The sequence below is a fragment of the Panthera tigris genome, chromosome A1 (assembly GCF_018350195.1).
Source record: "Panthera tigris isolate Pti1 chromosome A1, P.tigris_Pti1_mat1.1, whole genome shotgun sequence".
Classification (NCBI taxonomy): domain Eukaryota; kingdom Metazoa; phylum Chordata; class Mammalia; order Carnivora; family Felidae; genus Panthera; species Panthera tigris.
In genome coordinates this window covers 191,613,267-191,632,715 of record NC_056660.1, presented here as the reverse complement: position 1 = coordinate 191,632,715, position 19,449 = coordinate 191,613,267, and the positions used below count along the sequence as shown (strand labels likewise).

The 19,449-nt window shown below is 49.9% G+C and overlaps 1 protein-coding gene and 1 long non-coding RNA gene across 5 annotated transcripts in view; one reads left to right on the top strand and one right to left on the bottom strand.

The window, feature by feature from the left end:
- LOC122240745 overlaps positions 1 to 6,394 on the bottom strand; it is a 69,227-nt gene extending 62,833 nt beyond the window's left edge. For both annotated transcript variants that reach the window (XR_006220476.1, XR_006220480.1), the window contains exons 1-2: positions 5,909 to 6,394; positions 980 to 1,175 (exon numbers count right to left, since the gene is read on the bottom strand). This is a non-coding gene — a long non-coding RNA (uncharacterized LOC122240745). The remainder of the gene's footprint in view (positions 1 to 979; positions 1,176 to 5,908) is intronic.
- The window catches only part of LARP1 (La ribonucleoprotein 1, translational regulator), a 53,621-nt gene continuing 39,071 nt past the window's right edge, over positions 4,900 to 19,449 (top strand). For all 3 annotated transcript variants that reach the window (XM_042993765.1, XM_042993764.1, XM_042993763.1), the window contains exon 1: positions 4,900 to 5,651. In XM_042993765.1, the coding sequence (XP_042849699.1) occupies positions 5,210 to 5,651 (442 nt within the window). In that variant the 5' untranslated portion in view covers positions 4,900 to 5,209. The remainder of the gene's footprint in view (positions 5,652 to 19,449) is intronic.

The following is a 19,449-nucleotide window of genomic DNA, read 5'->3' as shown; positions in this document are numbered from 1 at the left end:
GCAGTACCTGGCACATTGTAGATGCTTAATAAATATTTGTGGAAGGAAAGAAACAGTGAGTGGTCTACTGCTGCTGGGGTATTGGGTGTGGTAGAGGCAGCAGGACAGGGAGGGGCGCGAATGGGAGTTGTTAAGCAGAGGCAGGGTTCGGTTCATGAAAGAGTCCAGAGAACTGGCTCAGGCAGTGTGGTAGGCTACATCGAAGCGGGAGGCGGGGGACAATCAGTGGACAAGCTCATCATGAGACCATCTGAGGAGTGTAGGTATGCCAGGGAGGGGCGTGGGGCTGGGGGAAGGGGGAAGAATGGAGGAGAGAGAGGCTGAGGTGAGGCCTGTCTCTACGTCCAAGTGGTGAATGTGTTGGAAGTTAAATTCTCTGTCAGACCTTCTTCATTACAAACCCATGCTCCTCTTTTACTAACCCCCTGGGGAGGCTTGGCTGCCTCTGAGCCTACTTCCTCATCTGTAAAATGGGAATAATCATACTTACACAAATTGTGTTGCTCTGGGGGCTAACGAGGTACTACGGGAACACACAGTACCCCCGCCATCCCACCTCAGTTAACTATTGCCGTTTGCATTTACTTCACAAGAAGAGATCTAGGCTGAGCCTCCTCCCATGAAGTGAAATAAATTTTGTGGCATGTGCCAAAAAACCCAAGAGTTCTCAGAGTTTGGAAAAACACTCCCCAGCTGGCACTGTTCGTATTGGCCAAGGCCCCTCCCTTGCTGACCCCACCCACTCCTCCAGGTCTGCTTAGAGGCCTCCAGCCCAGGAGCCCTTGATATCAGAAGATAAGTTATACAGCCCAAGTTCTTCCAGAAACACAAGGTCCTTTGGAAAATCAAACTGAAAGAGGAGAAAAACCGTACATCTATGTGTATTAAAATTTTTCATCCTAACACAGATAACTCAAGGAACCTCACCACCTTTTACCAATGCTTCCCCCAAAAGAATGAAGTTTCATGGAAACTGTACCTTTCTTCACCTTGATAAGCCAGAGAGGCAGGTATTATGCTTCCCATTTTGTGGAGAGAGAAATGGAAGCCCGGGAAGGCAAAGAGGCTGCCCAAAGTCATTCAGCAAAGCCGGAGATGGTCTGCAGCTTATCAATCAGGTCTCTAGGCTATCTGTCCCTCATGTGGCCTCTTCTGTCTTCAGGAAGTTGTCAGCACTGGGAGCAAACAAGCACACAATTAAATACAAATAGGTATTTGGACCCACTTTATAATTTTTATTTATTTAAAAAAAAATTTTTTTAACGTTTATTTATTTTTGAGACAGGGAGAGACAGCATGAATGGGGGAGGGTCAGAGAGAGAGGGAGACACAGAATCTGAAACAGGCGGGGCTCAAACTCACGGACGGTGAGATCATGACCTGAGCCGAAGTTGGATGCTTAACTGACTGAGCCACCTAGGCGCCCCCATAATTTTTATTTTTTAAGTTTGATTTTCTCACTGTGTGTCTCTGTGTTTTTAAGCACATGGGGTGTTGAAGCCCTGGATGCCACACAAGTTAGTTTGGTTCTTGTCACTTTCTGCCTAAAGCAAATCTTGTCTTACCTCCTTTTTGGCCTGAGGTGAACTATTGCTTAATTACTTGCCCCTCTCCCCCCCATTAGAGTTTACTTTTGGGGGAAACAAGATTCCATATCTTTAGGATCTTCCCCTAGGCTTATGTATTTGATGGGTTCTCCATAATTACTTGTGAATTTTGCATTGGAAGGAAGAGAGGCAGGCCTTACAGTGTGGTATGGGGGTAAGAATACGGTCTGGGAAGTTACATTGCCTTGAAAAAGGTCACTCTGATATTCAGCTGCTGCCTGTGACTCCAGACACCCACCTAACTTTCTTATTTTCTTTGATGAATTTCAGTCACCTTCGTTTGTGATTGAAGATAACAGCTACCTGGCCTTGGCATGCCTGGCACATAGTAGGGACTCAATAATTATTTGTGGCCAGAATTAACACCTATCTCATTGGGTTATTGTGAGAATTAAGTGAGATAATGAATGTCAAGTATTTCTCATAGAACCTAGCATATAGTTGCTACTCAGTAAAAGTAACTACTAATTTTGGTCATTATTAACATTTAGAACTGAATATAGAATGCCACATTGGGTCAGGAATTTTTAAAAACTTGAATTCAGGGGCATCTAGGTGGCTTGGTCAGTTGAGTGTCCAACTCTTGATTTCGGCTCAGGTCATGGTCCCAGGGTCATGGATCGAGCCCCATAACAGGCTCCACGCTCAGCATGGAACCTGCTTAAGATCCTCTTTCTCCTTCTGCCCCTCTCTTGCTCACACACTCTCTCTAAAATTAAATTAAATTAAATTAAATTAAAATAATAAAAACCTGAATTCAAATCCCAATTCCAACATTTTATGTAGAAAAGGCTACTGGACGTAGGATCAAGAAATTCAGGTGTGAGACCTGGTTCTGCCATGAACTAGCTGTGTGACCTTGCTTAAATAACTTCACTTCTCTGAACCTCTCTGCCCTCATCTGCAAAACAAGGAAATTGAATAATCGTTAAGATTCCTTTTTCCAGCTCTAACAGCCTTAGTTTAAGATGTAGTCTTTTTATTTTGTCTCTGGCCCCAGGTCTCCTATTTGCAAAATGATGCACTGGTGTTTAGGAGCCCCTTTCTGGGGCAGAGCAGGCTCAGGGCATGCAGATCCCAGTGCCCCTCCAGCCTTCAAACAGCAGGCCTGGTGGTGCTTGTTCAGCTCAGACTGACGGCTGGGTAGTGTGAATGGGATACTTGTGCACACAGTCCTGGTCCCCTCACAAGTTACATGGGGGCGCCTCTACCCTCCACCTCCAACTATAGGCACATAGAAAAGAATGACCAATGACCATAATGTCCCTTATTAACAAGGTTCAGAGAAGGTCTAGTGTGAATAACCTCTTCAGGAAATACCAGTTAAGTATGATAAAAAATAGTGCATTCCAGTGGCAAGGTACAATAATTTACCTTCCGATTAAGGGCATATATAATACAATTATGAAGAATCCTACTCAAATTCATTGAGATTCCTGTGATCATTACCTTCCTTGGTACCTCTTTTGAAGCACCAGCCTCAGACTCTATAATTTACACCGCACTTTGACTAACGTCTCATTTGACCCCTCACAGAAGCTGAGAGGGTAGAAGCAAGTTAGGCATAATTTTACCCCCATTTCACCACCAGGAAAGGGGTGCCCATGGAAGGTTGGAATGCTGACCAATGTGCAGAGGCTGAGTTGCAAGTTATGGAAGAGCTGGAACTAGACGTCAGATTATCCCCCAACAGCATCTCTCCCCAATAGTCATGGTTACAACCAGCCTCGTCCCCTGGGGCAATTCCAAGAGGCTTTTCAATAAGCCTTTTCCCATATCCAGCAGGTCATGTATTCTAATCCTTGCCTTGAAGATGGCCAACATTCCAGGCTGTTATGTCTTGAGGTGGTGGGATCACAGCCAGTCAGAACCAGGAATTCTCCAAGTGAAGTGTGGGACCACCAGATGGGTAAGCATCCAAGGAGGTTTGTTAGACTTGCGGGTTTCAAGGTCCCATCCCAGACATATTCCATTTGAAAACATTTGGAATCTGCATTCAAGGTTTTCCCTCATCATCCATACTGAAGTAGCTGATCTAGTTTAGCCAACCACTGTAGTAGTTATTTTCTTCATAGAAAGGAAACAAGCATTTAGCACTGTTTATTGTCTTTCTCCACCTCAGAGTGTAAATTCCAGGATAGAGACCTTGTTCGCCAGATTGCCAAACTCCCTTTCCTAGAACCCTTCAGGTTCTCACAGTACGAGGTTAGTAAATATTTATTGAATGTGCATTGAAGTTTGAAATCACTGTCATTTACCATTGGTTCGTTTTACAATAGAGAAACTGAGGTCCACTGAGGAAATGACTGCTGCAGAGTTGGTAAGGGGCAGGGCCAGGGCCAGGATAAAATCTCAGGTATCTGAGTCCCAATCACTTTGGTTCATCTCCGCCCTAAGCAATTCTTTAGAAAAAAAAACATTTCCTGCCCATGAATATTCGGTTTCGGGGGCCTGGCCAGGTTGGGGGTTGGTAATTCCGTTCCCACTTCGTAGGCACTCTTGTCCCCATGGGTTAAGGGCCTGCCTTCGGGGGCCGGGCGTCGAACCGAACTCCGGGCAGTGTCCTGGCCGTCCGGGGCCGCGGGGAGGAGCCCAGTACGGCCCGGAGAGGTGAGGGCGACTCGCCCAAGGTCACCCGGGCGGGCCCGGGGGGCCAGGCCCGCGGGGCGCCAGGGAACTGGCGGCGTCGGCGCGTCCTCGAAGTGGATGGGCACCCCTCTCCTTCACTCTGTAAATCCGGGATGACATTAATGGCTCCTTCTCCCGAATTCGGTGCACCCAGCCTAAAGAGCGCGAGCAGGCCGGGTCGGCCGCGTGGCCCGTTCCCATGTGCTCCACCTGCGAACGCTCTGACGTGCTGGCCCTTTAAGACACCTCCCCCTCCTCCCCCACCCACCTCTCCTGCCCCCCTCAATGCCCTCCCTCCCGAATTGCATCAGGCACGTGCTCGCCCCCGTCCGGTCGGAGCACCCCTCACCCCCCAGCCCGGGAGGTGCTCCGAGGAGTCAGAGGCTAGGGGCGGGGTGAGGGGCGGGGCCCAAGGCTGTGCGCGCGCGCTCCCGCCGCCTTCGCCCGCCCGTCGCCGAGGGTCGGCCTCGGCGGGCGCGTCCCCGCGGCGCCGTCCCCTCCCCTCGCCCGCCGCGTCGCGAGGCGCGCGCCCGCCCGCCGCCTGCCGCGGATCGCGTGGTCGCCTCGGCTCGCCGCGCCTCTCCCCCGTCCGTCCATATTGCTGCAGCCCCCGAGCCGGGAAGCCCGGGCCGCCCCGGCGGCGGGGGGGAGGGAGGGACGGGACGAGAAGCCTGCCGGGCTCGGGGTGGGGGCGCCCTGCGAGGAACGGGCGGGGGGGGACGCGCGCCGAGGAGGCCTGGACCGCAGAGTGGGGGGCCTTCCTCCCCCCCCCGCCCCGCCAGTGGGCCTCGGATCTACGGCGGCTGCATCCGACCGCGAGGGGGGCCGCGCCTAGCGTGAACCCCGACCCTTCTCCGCAGGGACTGGGGCCCAGCGCCCCGGAGGAAGGCGTCGCGGGTGCCCTGAAAGCCAAGTTCGAGGCGGGGGAGGCAGCCTCGGGCGCGCCCGGCTTCTCCGGGGGGGCGGGCGCGCAGATGGCCACTCAGGTGGAGCCGCTGCTGCCGGGGGGCGCCCCGCTCTTGCAGGCCGAAGAGCACGGGGGTCTAGTGAGGAAGAAGCCGCCGCCGCCGCCGCCCGAGGGCAAGGGCGAACCCGGGGCGAACGACGTCGGCGGGGGGGAGCCGGACGGCGGCGCCCGGAGATCTCGGCCGCCCTGCGCCAAGCCACACAAGGAGGGCACCGGGCAGCTGGAGCGCGAGAGCCCGCGGCCGCCGCAGCCACCCGGCGCCGAGGGCCTGGTCGTCAGCGACGGGGAGGAGGGCGGCGGCGGCGAGCCGGGAGCTGGTGGAGGAGCGGTCGGAGCCGCGGGCGCCGGGCGCCGTGACTTCGTGGAGGCCCCTCCGCCCAAGGTGAACCCGTGGACTAAGAACGCGCTGCCGCCGGTCCTGGCCACGGTGAACGGACAGTCCCCTCCAGGTGGGTCTCCCTGTTTGCTATCCTGGGTCCAGGGACCTCTTCCGGGGACTTGGGCGTCCCCTCCCCCAGCGGCCTTCAGGGCCCGGGGGTCCGCCACTGGTAGTGGTGACTCGGGATTTTTTTTTTAATTGCCTCTTGGGTCGCCGTGCCCTCCTTCCCGACATACTCGGGAAGCTGCCCCTGCCGGAGGGCCCGGGAGCCCGCGGCCACCGCCTGGGCCTCAGCGGTTAGTGGGCAACGGCGTGGTCCGGGCCTACCTCGCCAGGAGAGGGTGGGCGCTGGTTTCGGTGAAAAGGGCCCACCTACCCCCCTCCCTCCGCGTGTTGGGTGTCGAGGACGGTTTCTAGCCTAACCCCTTCTTGGGAAGCCCCTTTTTCCACCCCGCCCCAGGCTCCCCGTTTTGGTAGCGTTGCGATCGTCCCCATGTTGTAAATGTTTAATGAGCATATGTCATGGGCAGCGAAGCGCCGGGTGATGAGTTGATACCGACCACACGGATTCGGGATTTAAAAGTTAACAAGTTTTGTTCTCTGGTAGACGATTATAGGCGGTAGAATCGCCATTGGTGACGGGTTGAGGGGTCGGTTACGGGGAGAATGATGAGAAGAGGAAACCCAACGTGTCATTGAATTCGGTGGTTTCCCTTCCCGATCCCGGGGACCTTCCGCCTCGAGAGGGAGCCGGATGGCGAGTGTGCGGGGATGCAGTTAGGGGCTGGCGGAAAATGTGAGGCGAGGAAAGGGGCATGCGGCGACACGAGGGGCGTGTGGCGACGGGGGAGGGAGTGGCCGGGCTGGGCGGGCGGGTGACAGTTGGGCGCCATGCGCCGCGCCGCCGGCCCGCGGACTGCTCGCGGCCGCTGGGCCTGTGCGTTCGGCGCCCGCCGCCGCGCTGGGGGTGGAAGGCGGGTGCGGGCTGGCGGCGCGGCACGGCACGGCCCGGACTGTGCGTGTGCGCGAGTGTGAGTGCGCGGCCCCCCTTCCCGGCATTCCTCCGCAGCCGGGACAACGTGGTGCCTCCCTGCGCGGGGAGCGGCATGTGACTGCCGGCCGGCGCTCCCCGCGCCCTCCCTCTCCCCGCTCGGATTTTCGGTCCTAAGGACCCGGCCCCTTGGGAGATCCCGGCGGAGCCGTGTCAGCGTGGGGAAGGGGGGGCGGGGAGGCGGTGCAGAATTTGGAGGCTCGTCTGGGCCTCCCTTTGCCGAGACTCATCGTCGGCTTGGGTGGGGGGCGCGCCCTACCGCCTCCCTTTGCCGGCGCGTAGAGAGGCACAGCCGATCTGTTTTGGGTCCTGTTGAAGTGGACCAGTGTCCAAACCCGCTTGTAGTATAATGACGGCCTGTGGCCGTAGCGTTACTGCTTTTTCAGTGTTCCTCTTCTGTAGTCGCTGGTTGAAGCTGACTGGTTTAAACCATCAAAATGGGGAAAGTTGAAGAAGGAGATTAATGCCTTCACATTCAAGGGATTACAATCACCCTTAGTCCTAGGGAAACCAGAACAGCCAATTCTGAAAATGTCATGTTGCAATTTTATTTCTTTTAAGATTGCTTCATTTGGAGGAGGGGACATTTGAGGTTTACTAATAGTACCTCAAACTGTGTTCTCTTCCTTCTGCCCTCTCCCCTTCCCCCCTTTCCCTTCCAGAACCCTCTTATGCAAAGGGCAGTGCTGAAACCTCCCATTTTCTTGCATATCCCTCCCGATCCACCCACAGTGGGAGGGAAGGCAACTTTTAAGACAGTCTTTGGTCCTTCCCCCCTCTTTAAACTCAAAGGGGTATAATCATCCCCAGGAGAGAGCACTCTTCAGAAGTTTAAATGGGGCTACTCACCCTGGCTGCTGCTGCTTAGCTAATGGTGAACCTGCCTTGTGGGTTTTAAATCAGCCATGACATCAGGTGGTATTGGGTGCCTGAGCTGGCATTTTGTGCAAGTGCAGGGGCCCTTGATAGGGTGCGTCACTGGAGTTATTGATCGTGGGAAGAAGACAGCTTGGCTGGCATCTTGCCTTTCCTTGGAGTGGAGAAGCCAACTTGCTTTAAGTGCCCAAAGCAAAATTCTGAGTCTGGGAGTTTTGTTCTGTTCTTGTTTTTCTGGAATCATAAGGCAAGAAAGTGTTTTGTCTACTCATCCGTTTTTGAACCTTTGGACTAGTCTTTGACAGACTAACTCTAAATTAATTCAGTAGCTTCTCTGTTGTTAGGGCTTGGGTGCTTTTTGAGGGAGAATTTTGTGATTGAATTGTCTGATAAGGTTAGATGGTGGCCCTTTCTTTAGAGTCCACATGGATTGCTAAGGCCATTTTTTCAGCCCTGATTTTATTTGCAGCTTGGACAGGTTTAAATGTGACACCAGTGCACAGTGTGGTCTTGGGAAATTGTGTGTTCTGTGATGCATATGTTTTTGGGAGTCTACAGAAATGAGTGCCTCATAAGCAAAGCTAAAAGCTTCCAAAGCTTGCTGCAAATGCCTATTTTTAGCCCTCCTTTTGGCTCAGATGCTAGTGTTTTAGTTCTTTAAGGGACACATGCAGTAACTAGTAATAAAAGATGTTTTTCAATATCCCCCTTTCTTGTGCTGTTTTCTATTCTGGTTTAAGCTTCCACATCTTACATTTGTAGTTTTCAAGTCAGGATTTGCATTTTGGCTCTTTGTATTTCCTTCCCCTAGAATATTTTGAAGTCGTTTAAAATTTTTTCCTTCTAGCCACAACTCAATTTTGAGTATGAGAGAAGCAGGATGGGAAATGATACATGCATAGCAAAGGTTCTGGGGTTCAAACTGCATTGGCTCAAATGTCAGCTCTACCACTTGGTAGTTGTGCCTCCTTGGCAAGTTGCTTAGCCATTATGTGTCTGAGCTCCATTTGTATAAGAGGGATTAAATTATGATTTATTTGCTTCCTGGGGTTGTGATCATTCACTGTGGTGGTAGCCCAGTGCCTGGGAGACTGGGAGACTATGGGGCTTTCCAGGACTTTTTCTGGGTCTCCGTTTTTTCCACCTGTAAGATAAGGGCAGTGGACAATGCAGTACTTTCCTTTTCTGGTATTGTGTCACTAGTCTGTGAAATACATAGGACCCATCTCCTTAAAATGGAGTTTTGCTTACCCGCAGACACAAAGGGCATATTATGGATAATCTTAAAGGTTGCTGACCCAAAGAATTGGCTCTTTTTGCTCTGGAATGTGGTATGATGCATGTTTTAAAAATAAATTTTAATTTGTTTATTTGCCTTTCGTTAAAAGCTACCTTTGGGAGAGCGTCCATGTACTCTCAGGGCAGTGGGGATAGGCTATAACTGAACTAAAAGTTTGCTGTGGCTAATGCATGTGCAGTGGGTTGAGACTTGAACGTGTCATCACCACAAGCTTCTACCCACCCCAGCAGGGGGAATCAGTGGGTTGGTTGTGTGGCACCTTCATCTCCATGTCATAAGAAAATTAAGCAGTGCTGTGGTCTTTTTCTTGACTGTAAAGGAAAGCCTAGGCAGAGTCTCAGCCTTGAGTATTTATGTTCTGGGCGTCACTTTTTTGTGTGTGTTCCTTTGAAGTGCAGCTAACTGATGGCACAAAATAAAGAAGACTTACGATCCCAGCTAACCCAGGGCAACCCCAGGGATTCTGTACCCCACTGAGCTGGCCCCAAATAAACCTCTACTCTCTTTCTTTACTTTTCTTCCTAGGTTTAGGCCCTTTCCCAGATCCCTCCTAGTTGCACTAGGGTGGGGCATCTCTGTGGATCTGGAGTATCAGTTTTCAGCATAGCATCAGAGCTCCTCCAGACCTTGGCCTCTTCCCTCCCCACCTTGAGAAGTGGACTGGGAGGAAGCACGAGCTCTCTCTGCCTTGGAATCATACAGTCTGCAATTTTGAGTCCCAGCTTTACCTGTTTTGCTGCAGCTGCTGCTGTTTTTTTTAAATTGAGGTATAATGGACATATTGGTTTCCAGTATGCAGCATCATGATTTGATATTTGTATATATTGAGCTTTGCCTCTAACTTGCTGTGCAGTCTTGGGTGAATTACTCAGACTCTCTGAGCCACTATTTTCTCATTCTCAAAATGAGAATATTGATAATTAACTATTTCAAAGAGTTTTGAGAATTAAGGAAGATAACGTTTATAAAGCCCTTAGTATGATGCCAGGCACAGACCATCTAATAAGTGTTGCCTATCCAGTAACTGCTATTTAAAACTTTTTATAATAAGTGATGACCATTATTAAGCATGCTTGTTCCACTTCTGATTCTGCTGGTGACCAGCCTTGTGGATACCAGCCACCCCCATGCTTTCTCTGCCTCTGTTTCTTCATCTAAAAATGAGGGAATCTGATGAGGTCTAAATGTCTTCACAGTATTTTTAGTATCATAAAAACTTTCTTTCAAGAAATTGTTTCGCATGAAAGAAAGAAACCAAAAGAGAGCTTTTTGTATGTGTACGTGTATGTCTGTCGTGGTGGTTAAGAACTCCAGTTTTGAATCCAAGTCCTGAGAGGGCTAGACTCTTCTGGCTTCACGAACCTCAGTGGATCACTTGGGGTGCATATCAGACATTGCGGAGCAAGCAGACGTTATGTGCCTTGTAGTACCCTATTAGGAAGCACACAGCACTGCTTATGAAAATCTCCCCCCACCAAAGAACTGAACCCAACCCAATAAAACCGTAGATGTGTAGACGTAGAGGAACAGATTGACCACGAGGTAGCAGTTATCTAATTTTTGAACGTGAGCGATTCTACAGGACAAACAACCAATAAATGACATTTTTTAAAAAGGGAACTGTTAACAGACAAAAAGACTTGAGACATCAGTCAGATGCATTGTGTGGATTCTGATTTGAAACAGTTTCAAGAAGATACTTTGGTGACAACTGAGGAAATCTGATCACTTTAGATGACCATTAAGGAATTACTGGTCAGGGGCGATGAGCTCCATAACTGTTTATATTGTGCACCCTTGGCTAAGAACTGCTAGGTTAGCCTCCATGAATGAGGGTTTAAAGCTGTTTTCCTGCAGTTCAAATTTCTTTCTCTTCTAAAGAAAGCACACAGTTAGGACCCTCTGAAGGGAAGGTAGGGGGTGGGGAGTTGAGTTGTATACTTCTCTGGGCAGTGAGTGCCTGCCTGGGGAAGGAGACCTTTCCCTGGTCAGGCTAGGGTTGGTCTCTGCAGTCTGACCCCTAGACCTCCTGAGGGGTGGAGTCTCTTGGCTGACCCACCCACTGACTGCTGTGGGACCTAGGCTAGAGTAAGCATTTTAGAGCTGTTACTCAGCACTCACTCCCTCCCACAGGGAGGCCGGCAGGGAGAGGAGGAGGAGCGGGCCTGAAACCACAAAAACCTCTTTAAAATGGAGAGCTCGGCAGATGGGAGTGCCCCTGTTTGCAAAATCCAAGACAAGCTCACAAAGTGGGTAATTAGGGTGCTGGGGCCTCAAGAGGGCTTACAGGTGCCTCAGTCTGGGCTCACAAACACCCCTGGCTAGTCCAGAGTTACCTGACAGAGTGGTCAGGAGAGAGGATGGCCTTACCTTGCTGGGGGTTCATGAAAGGAAGTAAGTTTTGACACCTGGCTAATGAAAGCATAGGAAAGAGCCAGGTGAAGGAGCAGAGGGAGAGGTGATTTAAATCTGAACAGGGGCAGAGTCCCTGTGTCTTCTCTCACTTGGTGACCTTAGCTTGCCTAACCTCTGTTTTTCTTACACACAGAATGGGACTAATCTCTGTACTGAGGTTGTTTCGAGGATCAAATTAATAAAAGTATGGGGTAGCCTCGTTCATTAGTTAAAATGTCCCACACAGGTGTAAGCGATTTATGTTCCAGAAGATGCATTCCAAAGCCAGATACGTGTACAGTGGTTTCAGTGACCTCATCTGAGGAGTTATTCGTGACTTTCCTAACTGAGTATGGATAATCAGGAGGTAGCTTAATTTTCAAGCAACACTATTTGCAGAAGTTACCAGGGCCATTTGGCTGACTTGTGGCAGATAGCCTAGGGTGTCTCCCTGAGGGATTATCTGAGAATTCCAGGGACGTTCTTGACTTGTTACCTTTCTGTTGGCTGTACCTCTGGACTGCCAAAGCTGTAGGTATAGGTGTGAGGAGCGTGGGTCTTTATTGATGAATTTTGTAAATCCAGCCATCTAAATCTGTCACATGTAGTGAGGGGCTTCTCCATCTCAGTATGAGGTACTGTTAGTAAACCCAGATGAGCCCCTCCATCAGAGGTCCTGTTTATAGGGCACTTTGTAATAACCCTCCGTACTTGTGGTAACCACCTTACCCTCCAGACGTGCATTCCAGTAATTCAAGGTAGGCTTTTCTCTTCTGTACTTGAAAATGAAGTTGCAACCCTCTCAGAGGAACTGAAGTCCCCCCATAGCCAGGAACCTTCTGGATGAATGGTCCACCCGGGCTTTGTATGGTTTTTGCTCTCCTTTTCGCCAGCTTAGTTAAGCTCCTGGTGATCACAAGATCGTTAATAGTGATACCATAGTCCCCACTTACTGGGTACCTGACATGTTCTAGCCCATGTCATCTGCCAAACAGGTTATCTTTTTATCCCAGCTTCACAGATGAGGAAAGTGAGATTCAGAAGTTAGTAAGGAACTATCCTCCTAATTGCTAGGATTGAGAGTCTTGGGGTCATCCTTGCCACCTGTTTAATTTACCAGTACATCCTTTTGGCTCCTAGAAACTGGATCCATAGCTAAACACTTCTTACCATCTCTTTTTTTGCGAGCCTGATCCATACGACATTGCTTCTCACCTAGATTGCTGCAGTGGTCTCCTACCTGGTCTCCTGTCACTCTTGCTCAGGATCCTCTCATGGCTTCTCATCGTGGAATAAAATTCCAAGTCCTTTGAATGTATCCTCTCAGACTCCATTTGATGTGGCTTCCCACACCACCCATCCCCCCCGCCCCGCCCCAGTGCTCTAACCTTATCTTTTGCCACTTTTCCCTTCCAATAGCATTGCACCTTGCTTTTCCTAGAGTAGGTTGTGTACGCTCTGCTTTAGGGCTTTAGTTCTGGAATGCTCTTTCCTCAGCCACATGGCTCCCACCGTCACTCTTTTCAGGTTCCTGTTCAAGTAACACTGTGATGGAGAGGCCTTCCCAGACCACCCTGTATAAAACAGCAGGCCTCCATCCCGTACTCTGTATCCCCATCCTTCCTACCCTGCTTCGTTTTTCTTTTTAAACCCTTAATCACCATTGAGTCAGGGACTTGGATATTTGGCTACTGCTTATCCCTGCGTCTACAACATGACTGGCACATAGTAGGCAGCTCAGGGAACATTTAATTAGTGAATGAATGGATGAATCTCTTACTTTGACAGCCTCACAGCACATTTTGAGTTTGGCAGAGAAGATGCCGTGGTGAATAACAAATCTGTGCTGGGAGAGAAGCACATGCACTCACAATCCAGTATGGAAGGTGCTGTGTAAGAAGGTGGTGAGATTCTCTGGGAGTGTAGCAGGGGCACCCAAGTCAATCAAGGTCAGAGAATTCTTTCTGGAGGAAGCAGTGGCTAAATCGCTTGAAATGGGAAGGATAGATAGGAGTTATTTGAGAAAAAGACTAGAAAGAAAGCTCATTCCTGGTGGAGCAAAGGCCCTGGGGTTCAGGGAATTGAGTAAATTCCCTGTGGCTGTACTGTAGATGATTTAGATAAATTGTGATTTTAACTGGAAGGCAGTGGAAAGCCATTAAATTTTTATTTTATTTTTTATAGGAACCAGAGAACAGTTTATTTTTATTTTTTTACTGTTTGTTTATTTTTGAGAGAGCATGCACAAGCAGGAGAGGGGCAGAGAGAGACAGAGACACAGAGTCCCAAGCAGGCTCCAGGCTCTGAGCTGTCGGCACAGAGCCTGACATGGGACTCGAACACAGCTGTGAGATCATGACCTGAGACAAAGTCTGATGCTCAACCGACTGAGCCACCCAGGCGCCCTGGAAAGTCATCAAAGATTTTAAATGAGAGAGTGGCATGGTCAGATTTTTTTTTTGAAAGATTACTCTGGCCACATGAGAACCTCTTAAGAATAGATGGTTTGGGGTTTCCTGCCTGATCCTTTGGGGCAAGGTTCCCAGATTACAAAAGGGAGCAGATTCCCAAGTCGTTCCTTAACTGTTGGGCAATTATCAGCTGTCATCCTTTAGGCGTAGGGAGCAAGCAGCTCCAGTTTATGGGATTTCTCTGACCTTTCAGAAGGCCGCACTACTGGAATGCATCTCAGTTGTCGGAAGAAGCACAGTTTCTGATGTACTGGCCTAAGCTGAGCTCATGCTTGAGCTTAGAGCCACCAGCCCGCTTGACACTGATGCAGCAGGAGAAGCAGAAAGAGGAGGAAGCGCCGGAAGTAGTGGCAGGGGACAGGCTTGCAGGTGGCGTGGCAACTCCCATCTCCACCAGGGGAGGCGCCCGTGCCGCAGGACTTCCTAGGCTTAGACCGCCTGCTGTCAGCCGCTCTGCAGGCTTTTCCACAGATAGCCACATGCACGAAGTTTCTTTCCTTTAGAGGCACCTCCCTTCAGCTTAATTCAGCTGTTTTTAGACTTGTGCTGGGAGTAGTGGGTCTGCATTTGCCCACAGATAGGCTGCTGTAGTGAGTCCCTGAGGATGCTCACCCAGCCCAGTGTCCAGTTGTCAACTCTGACCCCATTGCTGTGCTCTCAGGGGCTGGGATTTCCTTTCCTTTTTTTGTGAGAGGAAGGAGTATGTAGAGCTGGAAGGGACCCCATAAGTCATTGAATCTAAACCCTTCGTTTACAGGCTGTATACCTCAGGCCTAGAAAGGAAGTAGGAGTTGCTCAAAATCACAGTTCAGAGAAAGGCAGAGACTTGAACCCAAGCCTCTTGGCTCCCACTCTGGTTCAGTTTTCACTCCACCTCTGGAGGAAGAAGTAGAATGGGGTGGTTGAATGGAGCCTTGGGAGTCCGTCAGGCACAGTTTGCGTTAGCCCCAGCCGCTTAGCAACTGGGTGTCCTTAGACAGGTTGGTAACTTTTAGGCTTCAGTCAATGGCGTTATATCTGGAGTCCTCATGTGCTGGAGTCTTTGCTGAAAATGGGGTAGGTGAACATGAGAGCTTAGCCGGAGCCTGGCAGATAATAAGAAGTGATAGTTCTGAGAGTGTTGAGGACTTGGTTTTGACCTAAGTTGTCTTCTGGAAACAGAAGTCAGGTGCCAAAGCCAGCCTTTCTCTGTCTTCCTGGATCCTTTGCCCCTTGATCCCTTCTGTTGGGTCCTGAGCATACATGGGAAGGCAGCCCATGCTATTTCTTAGAGCCAGCTCTTCAGACCCTGTCTTGGGGTGTCAGGCAACTCTGGTAGAGGGGGATCAAGGAGTCCGTGGGGGTTATAATCCTGTAGCAAGAAGCCCACAATTGTGGTGCTTAGGAATGCACTAGCAGTAGAATGTCAAAGAAATGGACTCATGTGGTTTGCAGTGAAATCCCGCCCCCTACTCTGTCTTTGATGGCTTTCTCCAGCTTTAGGGGTGAATGGGGGAGTGGAGGCCTCTGCTTTTCCTGTTCTCTGTATATGTATTAACAGCAGCATGAGGAAGAGATACCAATTATGTGCATGGAATAGCCTGGCTTAGGTTTTCTCCGAAGTGGAGCTGAGTGTAGGGGTAGAGTTTGGACGCGGTGAGAACAGAGTTGGGTGTGGGAAGCCGGATGCTGCTGCTAGGGAATGTGGGAGGGAGACAGGAAATCAGGAACACACAGAGGAGGCAGCTCACTGGGATGCATGCACCTTTCTGTGAGGAGGGAATGGTTGAAGGAGCTAGGATTATTTTTCCCAAAGAATCAAAGCTTGGGGTGGGTGGAAATGCTGGCGGTTCTGAAATACAGCATTTGAATAGACCTACTTCCTGTGGCCCTATGGGTAGAGCTCTGATGGCAGGTGGGAGGTAGAGGGTCAAGTAATAACTTCTAGCAGCAGTGCCCCCATGTGGAATCAGCTGCCATAGGAGGTACTGAGTTTCTTGATGTGGTGATAATATTTAAACAGGTTGGATGGTAATGTGCTGTAGGGCTCTCTCTGCAGCTGCAAATTTGCAGAGTACTTGCCCAGAATTGTTCATTCAGAAGTTTTTGAGTACTTATAGGTGTCAGGCCCTGAAATCCATGGGTAGACAATTCAGGGGCTGTCATTTTGGGACTTACATCCTGAAAGGCAGAAGTCACCAATGGGCATTCCTCACCTTATGTCCTCAGGCCCAATCCAGCCTACTGACAGGTTTTGATTGGTCTTGTGTTTTAAAAAGTTTAATCACCTATATTTTAAAATCAAGAAAATATATCTGGAAACCTAGAAATTTGGAGCTTCTCTTTAAGAGAGTAGACTCCACATGCAAAGAAACAAAGAAAACCCATTGAATTTTGTTTGTACTTTAGATAGATGAATAACATGGCATGTGAATTACATCAGTAAAGCTGTTATGGGACACCTGGGTGGCTCAGTTGGTTTTGGCTCAGGTCATGATCTCACAGTTTGTGAGGTCAAGCCCCGAATCAGGCTCTGTGCTCTGCGCTGACAGTGCAGAGCCTGTTTGGGATCCTCTCTCCACCCCTACCCTGCTGGTGCACGGGGAAGCCTGCATCTCCTCTCCCCCCCACCCCCCACCCCCACCCAATAAATAAAAAAACTTAAAAAAAATAAGCTGTTATAGAAATAAATGAGAAGATCTAGCCACGCTGAACCTTTGTTCCTTTATGACTGCTGTCCAGTGGCAGTACCTACTCCACTTTAGACAAGGACACCAGCATGTAGCCTGTGGGCCCAGACTTTGTATGTTTCATCATACAAAGTAGGGAGAATAGTAGTCTGTCCAGCCCGCAAATTGAAGAACATCCTTATGGGAGAAGAGTTTGAGAGGAGAAGGTAGAGAAGACTTTAAGGCCTAGGGCAGAATTTGGAGGCCCTAGAGGGGGACTCTGTACCCAGGACACCACTGGGTATTGTGTCCTGACGTTCCAGAGCAGTGATAGAAAGCTGTCTGAGGGCTAAGGGATGGGGAAACTGGCTTATGTTAGGTCCCCTTGAGCCTTCACTTTCCTCCATCTGTAAAATAGATATGGAATCTAATCTCAATCTCTAAGGTCTCTTCCAGCTCAAACACTGTGTAGGTGTGGGAGCGGCCAAGGCAGATGTTACTAGGTCTCAGATGGAAAAGGAAAAAGATCCTGGCTTCGAATCATTGGTGTGTCATTGGTGCATTGAATTCTCGCTGGGGGCAGAGACACTGGAGAGAGTCTTCACCAAGGCAGGCCTGCTTCTCATACCATTTTCGGTGTGAGCGCTGTAGTAGGGGTAGAATAGAGAACTCTGGGCAGGAAACTGGAGACCAGCCTTCTTAGTCCCAGCTGTTTGGCTCACTTACTTGCTAAAACACTTAGGGCAACCTACTGATGAACCTCTTTGGACTTCCTTTTCCTCTTCTGTAAATGAAAGTGGTTAAGCCTGAAGACCTTTCAAGGTCCTTTCCTGCTAGGGTTAAGTTCTTTATATCAATTTGGAGATGAAGACTACAGTGTGTTGAGAAAGATTTCCTCTAAAGGGAATTGCTTTCCCTCACCTGATTGGACCGGCTTTAGTGTTAATCCTGAGAGCTTGGCCAGGGCTGTGGGATTTTTCTGCCTAGACATGAGGCATTCTGCCTTAGGCTTCTGGAAAATGCTGGGCTAAGATGAGCTGCCCCAGAAGGTTGTGAGTATTCATAGTAGTGTGTAAACAGTGGTGGTGCCTTGGTGTCTCAGTCAGTTAAGCATCCGACTTCAGCTCAGGTCATGATCTCATGGTTTGTGAGTTCGAACCCCACATCGGGCTCTGCACTGTTGGTGTGTGGAGCCTGCTTGGGATTCTCTCTCTCTCCCTCTCTCTCTGCCCCCATCCTGCTCATGCGCTCTCTCACTCTCTCTCTCTCTCAAAATAAATGAATAAACTTTAAAAAATACATACCAAAAAAACACAGTAGTGGCACATCTGGTGACAGAAGTGTTCTTGAGAAGATTCGCCATCTCGTACCTGGTTACACCGGGTTGTTACTGAGAGCCCCTGCTCTGGCCCTGAGATTTAGAACCAAAGTCTGGTGGAGGCTGGGGTCAAAGTATTAACTGGCTCAGTGGAAAGGAAGCTGGCCCATCTCAAGAGACTGAGTATTCAGAATCATCAGGCCAGTCAAGAAAAACACTAGGGCTTGAGCCTAACCTTCTTTTGTGTGAAAGGAACTAAGTTGGCTACCACCAAAGTGAAAATCATTCAACACATTTATTTGAGTAACCTACTGAGTATTAGACCAGGACAATACTGATGGGAACAAGACAGAAGGGAGCTGCCTTCATAATTTACATTCTAGTGGGGAGACATAGTAAACCAACGGGGTGGTTCTTGCTATCTATTGCTGCCTACCCAGTCACCCCAAACTTGGTAACATAAAAAAACAACCATTTTGTTCCTCGATTCGTGTGTAGGTTGGGATTAGGATAGGGCTGAACCAGGTGGTTCTTTTCTGTATGGCAGTGTTAGAGTGGTGTCTGTCCTGGTCTGGAGGGCCCACCAAGCTTCACTAGCATTTTTGGTACCGAGGCAGGGATGGCTGGAAGTCTGAGTTTAGCTGGAAGTGGAGGGCTCTCAGGTGCCCTCTCCAATGTGCTGGTTTCAGAGCAGTATGACTTACTGTGCAGTGGCTTATGCTCCCAGACAGAGCTTTCCAAGAGACAGGAAGTAGATGTCAGTATTCTGAGGTCCCAGACCTGAGCACTAACTAGCACAACGTCACTTTTACCGTGGCGTGATGATACAGGTTACGGATCCTGCTGGGAATGAAGAGGAGTCATGGGCCTGGCCTTTCAGTGGGAGGAGTGTCAGTTTGCAGCCATCTTTAATACTACATGGCAGCTTCTGGTAGCGGTAAGGGCCGTGAAAGAAACAGAGTAAGGCAGTGTGCTAGAGAAGTGTTGGGGATGTGCGACTGAGGACAGCTTCAAACTCCGCATCAGGGAATGCCTGTAAGGGTGAGTGAGCCAAGATGGGATTGATAGCATGGTGTGGGTATTCTTGCCTGGAGGAACAGCCAAGTACTAAGTGGTGATGAGTTCAGAGTTCTCCAAGGAAAGGACCAAGAGGCCTGTGTGGATGACAGGTGAGAGGCTCAAAAACTCAGAAGCAAGAGGCCTTGGGAGGCCAGCTTAGGGAGTTTGGATCCTGTTCTGAAAGCATTGAGAGGGGTAGCATGATACAATTTCTGCCTGAGGGTTACTTTGTTTTATGCAGAATGGACTGATGGGGGGGGGGGGTGCGTGGGCAGGGAGAGGCCAGATCGGAAGCTGGGAGACTGCTTGGAGACTTCTACAGAAGTCCAGGGAAGAGGTGGAAAGGCATGGAGGATGGCATGGTGACCGGGCCTGATTTTTTTTTTTTTTACTTTACTGTTTTCCTTTGAGCTTAGCCTACTTTAAAGAGGAAGTTTTCTGATTGCTGTTTCTTACTTCCTCTCGTCTGTCCAAAAGCAAATTATTGTTGTATTGTGCCCGTTAATAAGAAGAGGATGGCCTGAGGCAGGCAGAGGTCATTCCCCTGGTTCTGGGTCTCTGGGCTGCAGGGCCGCAGGGCCGGGAGGGGTGTTGGTGTTGCCACGCTTGGCGGCTCCCCACCCCACCCACCCCCACGCCTGTCTCAGGCTCCATGCCCCAGGGTGGAGGTGGAGTGAGAGTGTGGGGGAATGGCATGGGGGCACCATCAGGAGCTCTGGGGCAGGGGTGGCAGGGCCTGGGGATGGGGAAC